The following is a 20,304-nucleotide window of genomic DNA, read 5'->3' as shown; positions in this document are numbered from 1 at the left end:
TGACTTCTGCAAAGAAGGAAAGGAAAAGGTTTCATGTGCCAGGGGCCACATTCACCCCGACTTTTCCTAGACTTAATTCTCAAGCCTTATTTGTTTTGCTGGTTCCCCTCCATGCCTCTCCCTTTCTCCTCAACATCTATCTTGAAGCTATTTGGAACAATTAAGTAGGAGACTTCCCTGGTGGCTCAGACGGTAAAGAATCTGCTTCCACTGCAGGAGACCCTGGCTCTGATCCCTGGGTCAGGAAGATCCCCTGGAGAAGGGAATGGCAACCCACTCCATTATTCTTGCCTGGAGAATCCCATGGACAAGAGACCCTGGCGGGCTACAGTGCATGGGGTCACAAAGAGTTGGACACGACTGAGTGACCAACACACAGACACAAGTAGGAGGCTGACCTTTAATCTGATCCTTCCTGAGACACTTCATCCAAGGGAAAGTCTTACTTTCAGGACTTTGTTGCCGGAAGCTTTGCCTACATCTTATCTTTGTCTATTTAGAGTATGGCTTTCTAACCCTGGAAGGCCCAAGATTTCTGGGTTCTATTTTCTTTCATACCTGGTGAATTTCAGACACCAGGTAATTCTTTGCTGAGCTCATCTCTTCCTTATAAATCCTCACCAATTGCAGTCAATAGTAACCAGCAGGAGTGGCTGGTTTTCTGCCTTCCAGCCTCTTCCCTGTGGGCTGTCAGCCTGGCAAACACATGAGCTTCCTCCCCAGTCAGAGCAGGCAGTAGCTTTACCCACGTTTTGCTAGTGCAGAACACACAACTCCTGCTTTTCAAGGGTCCTACCTCAGTTTCTTTGGTTGCTTCTGCTCAAGTGCTGAGCCAACGTCACCACAGGCGAGTAACTCAATTCCTCTGGGCCTGTATCTTCATTGGCAAAATGAAGACAACCGTACAACCTACTTCATAGGGCTGTTACAGGAACTGAGTGAGTCAACGCAGGTGCTGTGTTAGGCCAGAGTGCGAGCACTCAGTACATGCTGCCTGTTCAGATGGTTGAGGAGGAATTACATGTGTTAGGATGAGACGGACACTATGCTTATGAGAGCCTGATATACTAAGCAGCCGCCTTTTTAAAAGTACTAAAGTGAGGCGGTCACCTGCCCAGGAGACAGGGTGCTCACGCACACTGGCCGGTCAGTGATTCTTCTTCTCCATAAGCACGTTTATCTGGGAAGCCGGATTACCATCTGTGTCAGTTACCAACAGTTACCATAATAATGCTGCATCACAAATCACCCCAAAACTTGGTGGCTTAAAGTAATAAGCGTTTATTTACCTTAAGGGTCTCTGAGCTTGCAATCTGGACTGGGCTTGGCTGAGTTAGGGTTGGGGCCACTTGCCTATCAGCTGACTTCGGCTGAGGGGACAGGTATGACTTGGACATACGTCTCTCACTCTCTAGAAAGGTCACCTGGGGAGGCTTCCAGGTGGTGGCAGTAGGGTGCAAGAGCTCAGGCAAGCCCAATTGTGCAAGCGCTTCTCAAGGCCCCGCTTACTTGGTAACGGAGGTAGCGGATGGCTTCGGAGCACAGGCACTGTAGGCCCACTGTCCAGCTTCCAAGTCCAGCTGCCCCAACTTCTGGCCTCTGATTTGGGGCAAGCAGCTTAATCTCACCAGGCCTCTTTCCTCACCTGGACAGAGGAAATGATAGTTGTGCCCGCCTCGGATCCCTGGTTTGAGGCCTGAGTGACGTCATCTGAGGAGTGCTGGGCACGCCATCAGCCAACACCACTGGCCGTGATGACGTCACTCGGGCGCCAGGCACCGCGCCAAGCACTTCCCACGTGTGACTTTTGTCTTTGCGCCCACACATGAGGTGGCTCTTTGACCTTTCCTTTTACAGACGAGACACAGAGTGGAAAAGGTTAAACAGCATGCCCAAGGTCACCCAGCTGACCAATGGGAGAGCCAGGATTCTACCTCAGGCCCGTCTCCCTAAACTGCTCTGCTCTATTTCTCCAACCCGTGTCCCCGGGCATCACCAAACGTGGACGTTCCACAACACAGAAAGTAACTGAAACCTACTGGGAAACTATGTTCATCTTAACGTCATAATTTGCTTTTTAATGCTACATGCTGTGATGTGCAGTTGTGGAAAGTGTGTTTATGTTGTCCTCTTAAGAGAATAGTCTCATCCTTGGCAGGGATATCTGGATTTGGGTGGGACCTGGGACCCAGCTGAAGACTTTACTTCTCAGGCTACAAGGAGGTAGATCTCCCTCCTCCTTACAGATCTCCTCTTTGGATGCCTGATATTATTTATCTTCGATAGCTTCAACTTTTCTACCGTCCTCCCTGAAATGTCTGGTGCCTGACATTTTTTTTTTCCCCAGATATTTGTTTTTTAAAGGCAGAGGAGCACTCCTTGCCTCAGGTCACTGTCCCACTGATGCCCCCACGCCTGACAGGGGTGGGGGAGATCCTAATGCCAGTCCTCACTTCCAGAGGGTTCACTGGGAAACCAAACAAGGTGGCTTAACTGGGAGGTGATGAGCACTCTTGGCCCGACAGCTGCAGGATGGCAAGTCCTCCACCCTCATACGACCTCCTGTACTAACAACAAGTTACCAGACAAGTCTCAGCCCTGCTTGCTGTTTACGGCTGTGTGAGCTTCCCCATCACGGAACCTCCCTCTGTCTAGCAGATGGACGGAGAGATAAAAGTAAACTCTCAGTTTGCCCAGTGGAATCTTTCCCTAGGGCTGTTTAAAAGTAGGAGTGAGGTTTGTACCAGCTGCTGCCCTGGCTGGAGCTGAGGAGACGGGGCATGTGACCTCCAGATGATGGCTTGTGATGGTCAGAGGTGGCTCTGTAGTGACCCCAACAGATACGCCCCATCTAAGGTCCAGAGTTGGGCAAAGATTTGGCTTATGGATTTTGAAGACTTAAAATGATTAAGAGAATAAACGCTGGGGAGAAGACAGCTTTTACTGCCCCCATTTGATGTCTGATGTGGGAGCCTGCGTGACAGGTCTCAGGAGACCTCTTCAGGTGGGGTGTGGCAGGTCTCGTGAAACCTCTTCAGGAGGTGAGGGGCAGGGCCAGATGCCCGTGTGCACACGCTCTGAATGAGGTCAGCGAGCAGTGAAGTGTCAAACGGAGAGGAATGAGTCCAGATTCTGGATCCTCACAGATCCTTGGGGGGCTGCTCGCCTTTGCTGTATGTTTATTAATTTTAAAAAAATGTCCTGTGGCCAGCCAATTTCACTTAATGCCTAATAAAGGGAAAACTGTTTACATAGCACCCCTGGGTCTGACACTGAGCAGCTAAAGTTAGTAAGATCCTTCGCTTCCAGAAATGACACAGACCAGCAGCCTGGGAAGAAAACAACTTCTTCAGAAGCATGCCGTCCCCAGGTGAAAGTGGCAGCTGAGCCCCTTATATTAAATAAGACAAAAATCAGGCGAGGAGAGATCAAACCCCCAGGGGAAAAAAAAGCCCAAATTGCATACTTGGCTGCGGAGATTTGCTGTCCAGGAGTCCAGGATAGATGGGTCACAGCCCAACTGTCATGTGCGCTTCTGACAGCCCAGACATCTCTCTACATTAACATTCTCCTCACGGTACATCAAACAAGGCCAGAGAGATTGGCCAGAGCCTGTAATGAGCTCCCTGGGCCATCAAAACCGGCTTCTGCCCTCCATTTCTCACTCCCATTCCTTGCTTAGATGATCATGCTACAAATTTCTCCTTCAGAGGCCTCGACACCAGGGTCTGTTTTCTCTCCAGTCTTCACTGGTTGGTTAAGACACCCTGTGGTTCTTTAACAGGCCTGGCTTTCCTACCGGCAGAGGGCCTGGCCCTGCACGAAGCTCTGGTGACCTTGCTGACATGCCAGGCCTTTTGCGTTAAGATACAAGTTCTCAGACTGAAGCCATGACCAAAAGCTGACACCTAACATCGACCAAGAGCTTACTGTGTAATGAGGACGATGAAAGTCTTGAAACATGAGCTTTATCTCTTCATGTCTGATCTTCAGAAAAAGTTAAAACAGGGAATATATTCCCTGTTATATATACGAGGAAACTGAGGCTCAGCCGCATTCACTTACCCAGCAAGTGGGCAATGCAGCCAGGATCTGACTTGTACCTACTGCCAGCCCTGCTTCTGCCCTTAGAAGAGCCACCCTGGATGACCGAGTTCTTATTTTGGGAAGCACCTGGCGCTTCCTGTCCCCTGCATGACACACAGGTCACAGCTCAGACCTGAAGTCTCTTCACTATAACTTCTTAAAGCGAAGATTTCTACAGTTTCTACCAGTAAGGCAGCATGTTCTGGCAGATAGTTCATGAGCTTTGAAGACAGACTGAACTAAGCCAAGTTTTGGCTTCATGACTAAATAGCGACTCGATCTGGGACAGACCACTCTTTCAGAGCCCACTTTCTCATCTGCAAAATAGGCATGACAGCTTTTGTCTACAAGAGAGGTGGGAAGCTCTACTGAGATCCCGAAAGTAATGAAAGACTGGTTCTTTCCTCTCCTCTCCTCAGCCAAGGACCCTGAAGGGCGGGCAGGACCACACAGAGGTTCCGTGGGAACCCCACAGCTCCATGACGTGGGAAACAGGTACATCCTGCCTGTGTGGGTCTCCGGTGTTCACCAACCGCCTGCCTAGCAAGTCTGGCCTGCTTCCTCCAATTCACACCTGTGTCCTGGCCCAATCTGGGTGACATCTGTTCTGTCTGGATGACAGCTCCGAGGGCAGAATTCCTCCAGCGAGACAAAACCACCCTCCTAGCAACCAGAAGTCTTTTGGTTCTGGAGCTAAACACATTCTGCTAATTCATCCTAACATATTATTTCTTACACATTATCAGTTTATCAACTAAACCAATTGTGGAGACTGCAGAAATACAGAAAACGTTTGCTATAATTGATACATGGAGATTGTGACCTTGTAAAACTCTAAACATATGCCTGCATGAAAACACACAAAATTAAAATAATTGGGTGAGGGCTGAGGAGTTGTGATTTTCCTTTTTAAAATATTCTTTAATATACACAATCATCGTTCTGCTTATAAAATGAGCATTCTAGAGAAAATCTGCTGAGGATGCTAACTCTTAAGCAGCACGCCCACACTGTTCCTGCCCGCTGCCCTCATTCTGCCTGCTGGGCCTTTGAAGGGTTCTACTCAGGGGGCTTGGATCGGCTTCCCCTGGCAGAAAGAACCAACCCAGGCCGGAAGGGGGAATTTCACAGGGACAAAGCCCTGGCTCATCCGAGGAGCTTTCCACACAGCACAGGCAGCTGGCTGCCTCTTCACACCGAGCACACTTCTGGCTGAAGCAGTGAGCTGGCACAATGCTTCCTCCTATGGAGCCAGAGAGAGAGTCAGGCCCGAGCGACAGTAACATGGACAAACTGCTTCTGAGGCTTAGATGGGAGCTGAAGGGTCTTAGAATGAGGCACACTGAACATATACATGTCCTTGGAGAGAGGCGGGTCCAACACTGCAGGCAGGAACAGAGGTCTGGGTGGCCTGAGCATCTAAGGAGAAGCAGGACATCAAGGCCAGTACCCATCGCAGGCAATGAGCATCCATGGATCCCCCAAAGCCAGGCAGGCGGCGGCACGTAGCTCAGTGTGGCTTTTCAAAGAGGTATTCAAGATCCGGGGCCCGCAGTCGCTGCTCTTTGTTTTTGTTCTTAGCGAAGTCTCTCAGCAGGGCCATGACTTCGTTTTCAAATATTTCTGGGGCTGGTTTTGCTTCTGTAAGGATGGGCAAAAAGAATTACGTTGGTTAGTCAACTGTCAGATATATAAGGATTTTTTTCTTTTTTAATTTAGATGTTTATTTATTTATTTGGCCACACGGGGTCTTAGTTGCAGCACACAGGATCTTCGATCTTTGTTTCAGCAGGTAGGATCCAGTTCCCTGACCAGGGATCGAATCCATGCCCCCCGCATGGGGACCACGAGAAAATCCTGACGGTATAAGGACCTTAAAACTTGAAACTCTGGCCTGGTCTAAAACCAGTGGGTACACAGAGCAGCTGCATTCTTTCTCTGGACATACACGCAGCCTGCGCCACAGGCTGGCAACCTGCGGCAGCCGGTATCTGAAAAGAGTGTTATTGGAGCAGCTGCTCTCACTTGTTTACATATTGTCTGTGGCTGCTTTTGTGCGGCGATAGCAGGGCTGAGCAGTTGCCACGAGACCATATGGCTGCAAGCCGACAGCATTTATTATCTGGGCCAGCATTTAGTATTCAGACAAGCACAGCTGACCCCTGGCCTGTCCAGCCTTGGCTGTTCTGTTTTGCTTTGCCTTCGGTACTCCAGTTGTTTCTGGAATACTGTGTTTTTCCTTCTGGTCTATTAATTTCCTGAGGCAAAAGTCCTTGGGTGTTAAGTGATAGCAACTGATAACTCCGGGAAACTTAAAACATAAAAGAATTCACTGGAAGGCTATAACAGAGGCCATGAAACTGACATGAACCTGGAGAACCAGATTTGGATGGAGAGGCAACAAAGGCACCGAGAGAGCAGAGAGGAGAGGATGCCAGCCTCAGGGCGGCAGGAGAGAGTCTGGCAGATGCTGCACACCTCCGACCTTCTTTCCACCCCCGAGTCTCTCACTTAAGCAAAGCCTCCCAAACAAAGCCTCCTATTGGGAAAGCTTGGGTACTAAGCTTTGGAATTACCCTCCTAGCAACACTAAATACAACGTTAGGAGAGGGCATCCCTCAAAACAATGTCTGACTCTCCCTCATTCGGCACCCAGCTGGCGTCTGGTGGGCCTGGCGTCTGTTGTTTTGTGTGACAATCAGAGTAAGATCCAGGCGACTTCAGTGTCCCCCTACAATGTTGAAAACTGGACAGAACACCCCACTCATCCCAACAAGAAAAAGTCAGACAAATTAGAAACATCATAACTTTTTTGAAGTCATTAGAGAGCTGAGGTCACAAGCACCCAAAGAAAATAAAACCTAAGGAAAGAAAGGCCCCACAAAGGAGAAAACGGACATGAACACACATGCTCACTTGAGAAGGCACAGGCAGAAGGGCACTGGGCACCATACAAACAGGCAAGAATTGAGCTAAAGCTGTTCATCACCTGCTGAACGCCAAGTGCAGGTGAGCACGAGTGTAAAATCCCTGGGAGCCACAGACACAAGCGCAATCTGCCCCAATGGGCAGGTTCTTCTCAACAACCCCTCACTGAGTATGCTCACGATGAAGACAGTGTCCAGAGCAGGAGGCTGCAGAAAGCCTCCCTCAGTAATGCAGGCCAGGAGTAGGGGAAAACACTGCTCCCACCCCCCAAAAGCATAAACCCAAGCCTAGTCCTTCTTCTCTACACAACAAAAGCTTCAAGGGTCTGGGAATAGGTCAGTAAGTCCTGCCTCCCACAAGGCACATGTGAGGACCCGCTTGGGCCAGTGTAAGAATAAAAGAAAAAAATCCTCTACCCCTGTGGGACCAGCAGGATCACTGAAAAAGCCCTCCACCATGACTCACGGTCACAGGGCTGGAAGCTGGACCAGGACAACTGAGAACACCCTCCCGATCTCCTGTCCCCAAACTAATAAGCACCATCTGGAAATCAGTAGGTTTCTACTGCTGGGGGAGGGCAAGGGCACGGAGAGCCCTTTGGAGGCACAGAAGTACAGGAAAGTTCACATGGAAACACGTGTGCTCTGGTGGCTCAGTGGTAAAGAATCCACCTGCCAATGCGGAAGACATGGGTTCAATACCTGGGTCAGAAAGACGCCTGGAGAAGGAAATGGCAACCTACTCTAGTATTCTTGCCTGGGAAATCTCATGGACAGAGGAGTCTGGTGGGTTACAGTCCACCGGGTCTCAAAGAGTCAGACATGACTGAGCACACATGTATGCATATATACTGTAAATCCTAGGGCAACCACCAAAAAAATTATAAAGAGATATAAGAAACCAATGGTGGAAATAAAATGAAATTTTAAATACTCAAAAAATCCACAGAAATAGAGGGGGAAGAGAACAAAAAACAGACAGCAGAAATAGAAAACAACAACAAAAAAAAGATGGTAAGTTTTAATTCAATAACATTGGTACTTATATGCAAATGGCCAAAACATACCAATGAAAAGACATATTATAAGATCAGATTAAAAAGAATGACAATATAAGCTATCTATAAGAAGCTCAACAACAAAAAAAAGAAGCTCAACTTCAATATAAAGACAAAGATACATTAAAAGACTTCCAGGTTGGCCCCAAATATTTCCCCACTCCCCTGTGTACAAGCCTTGTGGAAACTAAGTGGAATTATGGTGTATAATTTCTTGAGAAGGGTCCATTAAAAAATGGTGTGTGCTCTCTTACTCTTTTTCCCTGGCTGAAATATAGACATGACAGATAGAGCCTCGGCAGCCATCCTGAGGTCATGAGGTAGCCAACACGGGGGAGGGTGAAGGAACAAGTCAAGGGGAATCTGGCCTTAATGACTCTGAAATCCCTCTGTGCGCTCTGGAGGGCCGAACTCTGAGCTTCTGTTATGAGAAAGAAAAACGTACTTCTGTCTTCCTTAAGCCACTGTTGTTTTGGGGTTCTTTTACTCACAGCCAAAGCTAACCCTAACTATACACAGTGAGAATTCATTCCTCACAAAGCTGGTGTCAGAGACTCCCAAGGACTTCATGCTAGGCAGTCAGAGCCGTCTCGTTCCACTTCATTCTTGCCCTGGTTTTTCTTCAACTTTCCCTTTGATGCTAGGAGGTTCTCATACAATTTCACTAAATTCCCTTTTTGTTTAAGTTAGATGGAATCAGTTTCTATTGCTTGCAAACAAAGGACCTTAACTTATAAGACAAATTTTGCACATTTCGGAAAAATCTGAAGAGAGGTTGGGTTGAGTGTCTATAAAAGAAAAACAAATTGCCCATGATACCTTTCCAGACTCAAATCAGACCACATCATCCTGTTTTTCACCTTATGCTGCTTATCATGCTCAGTACCTGTAGCCCAGTAGTAAATATCCCAGTCGTTACTGGGTTCATTGATCAGGCGATCGTAGAGGTTCAGCTGTTTCTCTGTCATGTGCTGCAGATGTTCCTTAGCGAAGAGGCTACCGTCAAGAAAGAGAAAGAAGTTGAAAAGGCTGTCTTTAGCCAGAGAGAAGCAACCCCCATTCTCCTCTTCCCCTACCTAAGCAGGATGCAGTTTTCCAGCATTCCCCTCTTCCTGCTCTCATAGAGCAGCCGGGCTCGTTTGGTTTCTATAGATTCATCAGTTCGCTCCTGCCATGGAGGCAAAGGGATTTCAATCATATCCTTCTGGGAATCTGTCGGGCTGTCACCTCTGTAGCAGCGTCTGCATGATGTCATGCTGAGAGGAGACACTAGGTGGCGCCTTGACAGAGCAAGCATCTGAAACAAAAAAGCCACGAACATCTTTTTTTCTCTTTTTGGCCAAGGCATGCAGGATCTTAAGATCCCCAACTAGAGATTGAACTCAGGTCCGTTGGGGTGAAAGCCCAAGTTTTAACCACTGGACTACCAAGGAACTGCCTCCCATAAGCACCTTTTTAACAAGGATGACCATCCTTGTCATTCACTCAGCACACAAACTGGGTGCAAAATGCATCTGATCTCCTTTAGACCTTAAGAAGTTGAGTTGACTTTGTAATAACTATAGATGGAGTTTAATCTTTAAAAATTGTGAACTACCATATTATACATCTGAAACTTACAAAATATTGTAAATCAACTACACCTCAATCAAAAAAAAAAAAAAAGAAAGAAATTATGTTGATACTGTCCCCACTACTGTCCCCACTTTACAGCTTAGGAAGCTGAGACTCAGAGAGGTTAAATGACTCACCAAGATCACCCAAATATTAAGAAAAATTCCTGAGGGTTGGAACCCAACTCTGACTGCAAACATGTTCTTAACCACTTTCCAGAAAGTCTCCAATAGAAATATTTTCTTCTTTCCTTGCATTCCTTTAGAAGTCTCACAATATGGTTTGCATTCTAGTCACGTGCCTGTGCTAAAATCTGAGGATACAGTGATGGCAGGGCCCCTAACTCCCCAAAGTTTCCCAATCTAGAGAAGGGCAAAAACTATCAAGATGCAATGAGAAGGTGGTAACATCAGCAAGATGGTGTTAACAGGAAGCCCCACACTTTCCTTCTCCTGTGGAGACACCAACTCCCAACACCACACATGGACCAGTTTCCTTTATGAGAAATCCAGAAACCAACTAAGAGGCTCCGGAACCTCAGGTGAGCACAAAAACAGCTACATCACAGCTAGAAAATTCATGAGCCTCATTCACCATAGTCCCTGTCCCTGGCTCAGCCCAGTGCAACTAGAGAAAATTCTCAGCCACCAGTTTCTCCCTGGGGAGGGAGTGAAAAGACTGAAACATACGTCCAACACGTGATCTTTCACAGGGAGGCCTGATTGACTAGTTTCCGTCCTGTTTGAATCGAAATGTGACAAAAAAGGTGCCAGGTTGGGGGCTGCTGAGAACTAGGTGAGGGTTTGGACTAGCACACCCTTACTTGCCATCGTCCCTACCTGTGGCTCAGCACAAAACTAGCAGAAGAAAACCCCCAGTTCTTGGCTTTTCTCTGGGGAGGAAGAGTTGGAATGTGTGTCCAATGTTTCAGCTTTTTGGGTAGCTGCCTGAAAGTAAGTTTTCTTTTTTGCTTGTCTCAGGGCACTAACAGGACCCAGTATACTCCAGATATCTGGGGGTCTCTGAAAACAAAAAAAGCTGGGTGGCTTGCTGCTGCTCTGAGGACCCATGGTGCAGCAGACAGAGGCCAACAGAAAGAAAAAGGAGCATGCATCCCAAACTCCTGCTTTCCAAGGAGCTGTACAAGAGACTAATTTCCATCCTGGCCAACCTGCAGCACTCATGGGAACTGGGATACTCCAGAAGCCTAGAATGGGCTGAGAAGAGCTGGGAGGCTTGCGGCAGCTCCAGAGAACCTGCAGTACCATAAACAGACACAAGAGGGAGCAAGAGATTATGAGCACTTGAAAAAAAGAAGACGGCAAATCCCTCTAGTTGGGAATTTACATGCACAAGTCTAAAGAAGACATTTCCATACAAAAGGTTTGAGAGACCCCCAGACTCTCTGGCAGGACTGATGGGAAAAGCTCTTTTCTTGTACAAAAAAAAGACTGGGAGGTGGTTATTTTTTCAAATGCATGGATCTAAGCACAAAGTTCCAAGGTGCATGAGAAATATCAAAACAAGGCCTAACCAAATACACAAAATAAACTTCCAGCAACCAACCCTCGAAACAGACGTATATGAAATTACCTGACAAATAACTCAAAAAAGTTGTCATCAAGATGTTCAGTGAGCTGAGGAAAACAACGCATAACCAAATACTGATAGAAAAAGAAAAAAAATTTTTTAACTGGAACTGAAGAATAACAATTTTGAAAAATTCACCACAGAGGTTAAACAGCATACTTGATCAAACAGAAAAAATCAATGAACTCAGTTTACTTGAGACTATCCATTTAGAGGAAGAAAATGAAAAATAAATGAGTGAGATAAGGTTGTGAGACATCACCAACCTGACCAATATAAATACTATGGGAGTCCCAGAAGGAGAAAAGAGAAAGGGGCGGGAAGATTATTTGAAAGAAAAATGGCTCAAAACTTCCCAAATTTGGGGAAAGAAATGGACATCCAAATTGAAGAAGCAGATGACACCACCTTAATGACAGAAAGTGAAGAGGAACTAAAGAGCCTCTTGAGGAAAGTGAAAGAGGAGAGTGAAAAAGCTGGTTTAAAGTTCAACATTCAAAAAACTAAGATCATGGCATCCAGTCCCATCACTTCATGGCAAATAGATGGGGAAACAAAGGAAACAGTGACAGACTTCTTTTTGGGCTCCAAAATCACTGCAGATGGTGAGTGCAGCCATGAAATTAAGACGCTTGCTCCTTGGAAGAAAAGCTATGACAAACCTAGACAGCATATTAAAAAGCAGAGACATTACTTCACCAACAAAGGTCTGTATAATCAAGGCTATGGTTTTTCCAGTAGTCATGTATGGATGTGAGAGTTGGACCATAAGGAAAGCTGAGCACCGAAGAGTTGATGCTTTTGAACTGTGGTGTTAGAGAAGACTCTTGAGAGTCCCTTGGACAGCAAGGAGGTCCAATCAGTCAATCCTAAAGGAAATCGATCCTGAATATTCATGGAAGGACTGATGCTGAAGCTCACCTGATGTGAAGAAGTGACTTATGAGAAAAGACCCTGATGCTGGGAAGGATTGAAGGCAGGAGGAGAAGGGGACAACAGAAGATGAGATGGTTGGATGGCATCACCGAGTTGATGGACATGAGTTTGAGCAAGCTCTGGGAGTTGGTGATGGACAGGGAAGCCTGGCAGGCTGCAGTCCATGGGGTCGCAAAGAGATGGACACTGAGTGACTGAACAAACAAAAAGGAGCCAAAGGACAGTAGAAAATAACACAAAAGCAAATGAAAGCACAAAGCTCACTGGTAAAGGTATCTTACGACAAACACAGGCTACTATAACACTGCAATGATGGTAGGTAAATCATGTTTAATTCTGACTTAAAAGTTAAAAGACAAAGACATTTTTAAAAAAGCTATAAAGTACACTAGTGGATACAGAATAAAATACGTCATTGTAATATCAGTAACATAAGGTGGGAGGAGTAAAAGAGGAGTTTTCGGATGAGACTGAAGCTATTATCAGCTTAAAATACATTATAAAATGCTTAATGCAAGCCCTATGGTAACCCAAAGCAAACATTTATGCACAACAGAAAACGAGAAAGGAATCAAAGCATGTCTATAGAAAAAAGTCAATAAAACACCAAAGATGACAGCAAGAGAGGAAAAGGACACAAAGCTACAAGACAGAAAACAATGAACAGAATGGCAACTCTAAGTCCTTCTCTATCAGTAATATTTTAAATGTAAACAGATTAAATTCCCCAATCAAAAGACACAGAGAGACTGAAAGGATTTTTTTAAAACCCACAAAATCCAACTATATGCCTCACAAGAAATTCATTTTAGATGAAGGCTGAAACTGAAAGTGTGAAACACATTCCACTGCAAATAGAAACCAAAAGAGAGTACAGATGGCCCTACTTTCATTAGGCAAAATAAACTTTATAAGTCAAAACTATCAAAAGAGATTTTAAAAGGCCATGAAATAATGACGAAAGGGTCAACTCGCCAAAAGGGTACAACAATTATACATACAACCAACATCTGAACACCCAAACATATGAAGCAAATATTGACAGATCTGGACAGAGAAATTGCAACACAATAGTTGGGGATTTCAAAAGCCACTTTCAATATGCATAGAACATCCAAACAGAAGATCAATAAGGAAGTAGAGGACAGGAACAGCACTGTAAGCCAAATGGGTCAAACATACATATACAGAACATTCCACCCAACAGCAGCAGAATACACATTATTTTCAAGCACTCTTAAGAACATTCTACAGGACAGAGAGCATGTTAGGTCACAAAACGAGTTTTAACAAAAAAGATCGAAATCATACAAGGCATCTTTTCTGATCACAACAGAATAAAACTAGAAATCAAGAGCAGAAGCAAAACTGGAAAATTCACAAGTGAAAATTGAACAACACCCTCACTCTTGAACTGGGTCAAAGCAGAAATCAAAAGGGAATCAGAAAACATCTGGAGACAAAAACACATCACAAAATCATGAAATTGGCAAAGAGCAGTACTAAGAGAAAATTTTACAGTGTTATCAGACTATATTTAAAACGAAAAAAGATCTTATGAAACCATGTGAAACCAAGACACACTAGAGAAGACTTAAAAAGAACAGAGGCTTAAGAACAGAGACAAAAGGCTCCCAGAAGCTGTCCGGTCAGTTCCACCTGGCAAATAGGTGACATCTGAATTGGGTTTCTCACGAAGACTGATGGGTCAACGATATTACGAGACAAGCACACAGCGGGCTCAGGCCAGGGTTGATGTAACCTGAATCTCCTACGTTGCAAGATCAACCTCTCCTTGGGTCTGCCCTTGCCTGGACTATATAAGACAAGTAGATGCTCTCTCGGTCTCCACAACTTCAGAGGAAGACAAGACACAGTTCCCACTGTGGCCTGCCCAGGAGTCTAGAAGCCCCATTCTCCTCACCCGCGCAAGAGCCGGGAAGACAGCGACCACCGCCATTTTTCCCAACCCGCATCAAAGGCCTACGGCCCGGGCACTTCCGGATACTTTCGAACACCAGTGCCGCAGACAGCGGCGCCGAAGACTTGAGCAGGAAGATGCGTCCTCGCGTATGGCGGAAGTGACTGTGCGTGTGACGCCGGCGGCGGGGGGGGGCGGGACCTGGGGCCGAGAGCGGTTCGCGCGCTTCGGGCCTAGTCCAGACTCGCCGCCGCCGCCGCCATATTCCCGGTAACGGGGGCGCGCGGCCGGGGGCCGGCTGGGCCGGAAGAGGGCTCGGGGACGGCGCTGAGGCGGGGAGGGGGTCGGTTGAGTTTGGGGCAACCGGAATTGGCGGGCGGTGGGAGGCGCGGGCCTTTGAGGGAGGGAGCCGAAGGCGTCGGGCCGGGTCTGTGGGGAGGGAGCGGGGCGGGCCTAGCCGGGGGCGAGGACTAGGCCTGGGTGGGGAGCGGAGGTGGCTGGAGCTCCGGGAGCCGCAGGGACTTATAGCCCGGACAGCTTGGGGCCTCGGCAGGTGCGGCGGACTGGGCCTGCGGGCTTCGCCGCTGTCGTTCTTCGCAGCGCCATCCGAGGGCCCGTAGGAGCAGAGGCCTGGACTTTGTCGTCGCGCCACGGGCAGCTGCGGCGCAGCTCCGGTCGGGCCCGAGGGTGATGGGCAGCGAGCCCCGCGAGCCCCGGTGGCCTGGGAGAGCGAGGGGCGGCGCGAGGCCGGGGGCGGGGCGGAGCGGGTGGGGCCGAGCTCGGACTGCCGGGATGCTGCGTCTCTGGAGACGGGAGGTTGGCAACCAGTGCCCTCCTTTCAGCCCGGGACCCTTATGCCTTGTAACTCTTTCTTTCTGGATACCGCAGTGGCATCTTTCTTGCCTTGTCCATTCTCCGGGCGCGAGATCTTTCTTCCGAAGCCATGTCAGAAGGAGTTGACTTGATTGATATATATGCTGACGAGGAATTCAATCAGGTGAGGAGTCCTCGGGAGCAGTGGGGTTTTCCTGTATCAGCTGAGGAATCACTTGCAGCAAACTTGCAGGGGTCCGAAGCTCTGTCAGTGGTTGAAGATTTGCTCGGCCTGAACACGTCTGTCAGATCTAAAATCTTCCCTCTAGCACAGACTTCCAAGACTTATGCCTATTCCGCTTTATGTCAGCTAAAGCCTCCAGGCTTACTTTTAAAAGATTTAAGAGCAATAAAAAATTAGGTTTAATAGAGTGGTATATCAACCTGTGGAACTTGTTCCTCCAGGAAGCCAAAGTTGGCCGTCAGTCTCCTGGAAGACTAGCCACATTTAAAAATCAGAATTAGGTGTTCTGTAGCATTCATGAAGACAGTGTTGATACGTGTTCCTGAAGAAATGTAGTACCCCTTCCCTTCATAAGGCAGTGCAAGTATGAAAGATAACTTTAACATTTAATGTCAGTTGTTTTCCAGTTGCTTTCAGCCTTCCTTCTTTCAGAAGTAGCTTGACTCTGGTCTTGAGAAGTCCATAGGCTTTTTAATGTTAGTTTTTTAGTAGTAAACTTTATTGATGATGTATTTGGTGGGAGGTGGTAAAGGTATTGGGCAAACCAGTTCAGAAGCAGATAGAGACCCACTCACATACTCTTGAGTTCAATTTGTTGATCTCTTTATGATATGTCAAGAAAATTATACAGTGATCTCCCTTGAAACAGTCATCTCATATACAGGTCAATTCTGAGCTCTTGTGATCAGGTCTCAAGAATGTTCCAAAGTCTGTATTTAAAACTTAATATCCTGCCTGGATTATTTTCAGCACTATTCTACTTGAGTAAATTGGTTTTTCCCATTTTCATCTTTCAATGGTTATGTGTAAGGACGTATGAAGAGGATTTAAAAACAAAACCAGGCTAGAGAACGAAAGCGAAGAAGGCAGTGGCAACCAACTCTAGTACTCTTGCCTAGAAAATCCCGTGGATGGAGGAGCTTGGTAGGCTGCAGTCCATGGGATCGCTAAGAGTCAAGACACGACTGAGCGACTTCACTTTCACTTTTCACTTTCATGCATTGGAGAAGGAAATGGCAACCCACTCCAGTATTCTTGCCTGGAGAATCCCAGGGATGGGGGAGCCTGGCGGGCTGCTGTCTATGGGGTCACACAGTCAGACACGACAGCAGCAACTTAGCAGCAGAGAAGAAAAGTGCTCTGATTGGACCCTGACTTTTTTTTTTAACTTTTTATTTTGTACTGGGGTATAGCCTATTAACAATGTTGTGATAGGAAAGGGACTCGGCCACACATGTATCTATTCTCCGCCAAACTTCACTCATATTCAGGCTGCCATAAAACATTGAGCAGAGTTCCATGTGCTGTACAGTATGGACCCTGACTTTGATATGAAGCAGCAGACAAGGTTTATATATGCCATATGTGCCGTTCCTTTCACTTGGCAAAAGTTGATCATTTTCCCATGTCTTGTCAGGCAAACTGCAGTCGTCTACATGTGGCTGCTGATTAACTTAAATACATGAAAATCTTTCTTTAAATTTCAAATAGGTCAATTATTTATGGATAAAAAGAAAGACTTAGTATATGTAGTTACAAACCATTTGCTTTCCTGAATTTTTCATATTACTTTGAATCAAGACTTTTACTACTTTTTATGTTATTCTTTTAAATATTAGATAGCAAGAAAAAAAGGTTCCCATAATTCTCTCCCATAATTCTTTTCTATTATTAATTTTAAAAGCCTCGTTTCCCTTAATTTCATTATCTGTGGGTTGATGACAGTGCTGCTGCTGATTCACTCTGGGAAATGGGTAGAACAGCGTCCTTGACCACATGTCTAGCCACATGTGAGATTTCATAGTTTCTTTTTTTTTTCCATAGTTTCTTAAGCAGTATAGCTTGTTGGTCATAGACAAGACATAGGTCTCATCCACTGAGTTGTTGGTCTCAACAATTTGGTCTCTGGTCTCCTCAGTTAAACAGGACTTTTGTGTGTGAAATCATGTAGATATTTGTACCAAAATGACAATTTGGTACTTCGTTAAGTTGAAGAAAGTATAGATTTCAAATGTCTTATGTCCTGGGGAAGGTCAGGAAAGGATGCTTTTTTCCCCCACAGATGAGTTAATTTTTAGCAAAGCAAGTTTTAGTAGAATTTGGAAGCTGCTGGAGAAGTGGTAAAAGCTCTGTTTGACTGGGACTTTTAGAAGTAAACTTAGATTGAAGGCTGCCAGTACAGATTATGTTTTAGAATGTTATAGGAATGTTACTAATTCACCCCAGTTCACCCCTGCACAAGAACCTTGTCATGTGTACTTTGCTCCCCAGGGGAAATAAGCTCTGTTCCTAGATGGAACCCTGTGGTGCTGACTCCAAATCTATTACAATATGTGCTGCAAAAGCCTTTTTTTGCAGAACTACTTCACTTCACTCCTGTTAGGGAGGAAACCTTGGAGTTCTAAGTAGGGGCTCTCTTGGGCTGAGGAGAGCAACTCAAAAAGTGACTGAAAACTGCCATCCCTGCTGAGTGTTTTGTCTCTTTTCTGTTTCTTGCGCTGAGACAGGCACTCTGCACAGTATGCTCAGTTTCCTTCTTACTTTCATCAGCAAATAGTTACTGAGCGACTTCTGTTTGCTAGGCATTGTATTAGAACTAGTGAGACAAAAGGGGGAAGATGGATTTGTGTGCTCAAAAGAGGTTCCATGCTTGGTGATGGACAGCAGTGTCCCGTGATAGGGAAGGAGAGTGAGGTGAGAATTGTGGGAAGAGTAACCACAAAGCCAAGAGCATTGAGCTTTGGTTATAGTTACAAGATAATTATGTCACATAGGTTGCTTTCAGAAAAAGCTTTATTACTGTGTCTTCTCTGGTGGCTCAAACAGTAAAGAATCTGCCTGCAGTGCAGGAGGCCTGGGTTCAATCCCTGGGTCAGGAGATCCCCTGGTGAAGGGAGTGGAAACCCACTCCAGTATTCTTGCCTGGAGAATTCCATGCACGGAGGAGCCTGGCAGGCTAGAGTTCATGGGATCCAAAAGAGTCCGACACAACTGAGTGACTAATGCTTTAGATATCAGGAAAGAGCTGGCAAGTAGGAGCATTGAGTATTCAGGTGGGGAAGTTCTTATTTAAATTCAAAATCATGCAAGTTCTCTTTTGTAAACCAAGAAGCTTCCTGAGACAATCACAGCTGTTCCTCTTCTATAAAATACAAACTTCTCCCTGGTATTAATTCAGTATTAAATACATCTATTTTAATCTCCTTGAAATCTTTGACATCAATGCCTGTAAAATACTATATTTTTCGCTTAATTTGTGGAATTAGATTTTGTTTTAACTGCATAAATCATGAGCTCATTTGATAATCAGAAAAACCTCAGGTCATTACCTGTTTTCCTGTCTTAGCCCCTTGATGTTGCTAGCAGATTTAGATGCAAATACAACTTGATACATTATTTCTTCAACAAAATCTTCAACAGAATCCTCAATAGGTCTGCCTTATGCATCAGAACAGTTCCTACAAAATTCTTTGAACTGAGGCTCTATGGCCCAGAGAGACCATTTGAATCTTGTGACAGTTTTGCATTCCTTGAATCCTTTTGTATTTCTTAAGGTGGTAAAATAATCCATACACCAGAGTCTTCTGGGATCGAGACTGTCATATTCTCTAAGGAACTTTGAAAGAGTAGATTGTTCACTGAGGCTTACGGTATGGGCAATTTCCTGGTGATACCTTTGATCTCTGAGCTGCCCATATCTGCATGTTCACTACTCAGTTATCAGCAATAGTCTTTGTTTGGACATGCATCTCTGAATCACAGATGCTTCATGGAACGAATGCCAGTTTGCTTCCACTGACCATTCAAGATTGTGAGTTTCCTTATTTAAGTTCCGTTTCACAATCCTTGATTAATTTTAAAAAAAGGTACCCTGGTTTGAAGTAGTGTTGTTTTAGGATAAGAGCGTTGAAGAGGATCAAGTGGTTTCCAAGTCTTCTTTCTACCTTGAACCATAAGAGCAAATCATATGTAGTGCATAAATAAATAAATGATTTGTCTAGAGTTAGGATTGTTTGAGACTTAGGCTGTCAAATATTTTACACACAAAATATTGAGTTACTAGCTGTGACTTTCTTCACCTTTTAAATTTATTATCCACCCTGTACTCTCCAGTGTTAGCTGCTCCCCATCATACTCATCCTTTTTTATGCAAGATCCTTATTTATAGATTTGACTACCTAATGTTCTTGTGCTTATTTACCTCCCGGATTCTTTTTCATGCTTTTTAAGTTGTCTAAAAAGTTTACTCCCTTTTCTCTTTCTGAGATTTTCACAAGGTTCAAACTCTTCTTTGGGGCTTCTAGAGTATTTGTAACATTTGAAATTACTTATATTATCTTGCTGTGCATGGTCTTCCCTTTTACTTCAGATAAACTGAAAAACTAAAAGATTGTTTCCAAAAGTTTCTGACCGTATGTAGGTCTAAGAATGTATTTTGTAGTGAGTCCTCTAGTTGCACTCCAGAATCAGGAATTCTTGTGATGGGGTTGAAGGGAGAAAGTTACTGGAGCCTCTGTGCCTGAGGTGCATTAGGGGAAATGATTCTCCTTCAGGGAACTAAGCAAGTTGCCAAATCAGGCTCTTTTTTTATTCCCTTTGTATAGATCTTTCTTTATTCCCATTTGTAAAAGACAGCAATAACATGAATGAGCTATAATGTCCCTAAAACACTCCAAATGTCTCCTTGTATCTGTTTTTTGGCAGTTTCATCTTTAGCACTGTTTGGATGTTTTAGACTGTTACCTGGGGGGGGGAAAAAACTTGTTTGATCCTTAAAATAAAAAGATCCTCTCTAAGATAATAACACTGAAAACTCTGAAACATTAAGTTCCCTTAATAGTAGTTCTTATGATTTTAGGAGTTTTGATGTGTGTTAGCTTGGTCTGCTATAACAAAATACTAAAAATGGGGTGACTTATAAGCAACAAACATTTCTCATAATTCTAGAGGCTAGAAGACAGATCAGGTTTGTGTTCTAGTGAGCAGCCTCTTCCAGTTGCAGCTTCTGCCAGCTTGTATCCTCACATGACGGAGAGCAGAGCAAGCAAGCTCTAATTCTTACAAGGGCACTAATACATTTCATAGGCTCCACCCTCAAGACCTCATCTCATTTTA

At 45.3% G+C, this 20,304-nt stretch overlaps 2 protein-coding genes across 4 annotated transcripts in view; one reads left to right on the top strand and one right to left on the bottom strand.

The window, feature by feature from the left end:
* Positions 1–4,867: 4,867 nt before the first annotated feature.
* Positions 4,868–14,293, bottom strand: SDHAF2 (succinate dehydrogenase complex assembly factor 2). Its single transcript, XM_065937459.1, has 4 exons — positions 14,136–14,293; positions 9,148–9,368; positions 8,958–9,067; positions 4,868–5,727 (listed from the first exon to the last, which is right to left on the bottom strand). The coding sequence occupies exons 1-4, from the start codon at positions 14,169–14,171 to the stop codon at positions 5,597–5,599; spliced, it is 498 nt and encodes a 165-aa protein (XP_065793531.1). The 5' UTR covers positions 14,172–14,293; the 3' UTR covers positions 4,868–5,596.
* Positions 14,150–20,304, top strand: part of CPSF7 (cleavage and polyadenylation specific factor 7) — a 22,863-nt gene continuing 16,708 nt past the window's right edge. For 2 of the 3 annotated variants that reach the window (XM_065937457.1, XM_065937456.1), the window contains exons 1-2: positions 14,150–14,402; positions 15,021–15,129. In XM_065937457.1, coding sequence (XP_065793529.1) covers positions 14,284–14,402; positions 15,021–15,129 — 228 coding nt within the window. In that variant the 5' untranslated portion in view covers positions 14,150–14,283. Of the gene's footprint in view, positions 14,476–15,020; positions 15,130–20,304 lie in introns of all 3 variants that reach the window. The other variant, XM_065937458.1, reaches the window with a different exon arrangement.

The sequence above is a fragment of the Muntiacus reevesi genome, chromosome 5 (genome assembly GCF_963930625.1).
Source record: "Muntiacus reevesi chromosome 5, mMunRee1.1, whole genome shotgun sequence".
Taxonomy (NCBI): domain Eukaryota; kingdom Metazoa; phylum Chordata; class Mammalia; order Artiodactyla; family Cervidae; genus Muntiacus; species Muntiacus reevesi.
Note: the sequence above shows the minus strand (reverse complement) of the source record. Positions and strands in the feature narration are given on the sequence as shown.

What these genes read in the sequence shown, in the direction of transcription:
- SDHAF2 (XM_065937459.1), bottom strand. Translation starts at nt 14,171, where the DNA reads ATGGCGGTGGTCGCTGTCTTCCCGGCTCTTGCGCGG. An exon ending in TCTTCCCGGCTCTTGCGCGG is followed by an intron (nt 9,369 to 14,135) that starts GTGAGGAGAATG and finishes TTTTTGTTTCAG; the next exon opens with ATGCTTGCTCTGTCAAGGCG. An exon ending in GAAAACTGCATCCTGCTTAG is followed by an intron (nt 9,068 to 9,147) that starts GTAGGGGAAGAG and finishes TCTTGACGGTAG; the next exon opens with CCTCTTCGCTAAGGAACATC.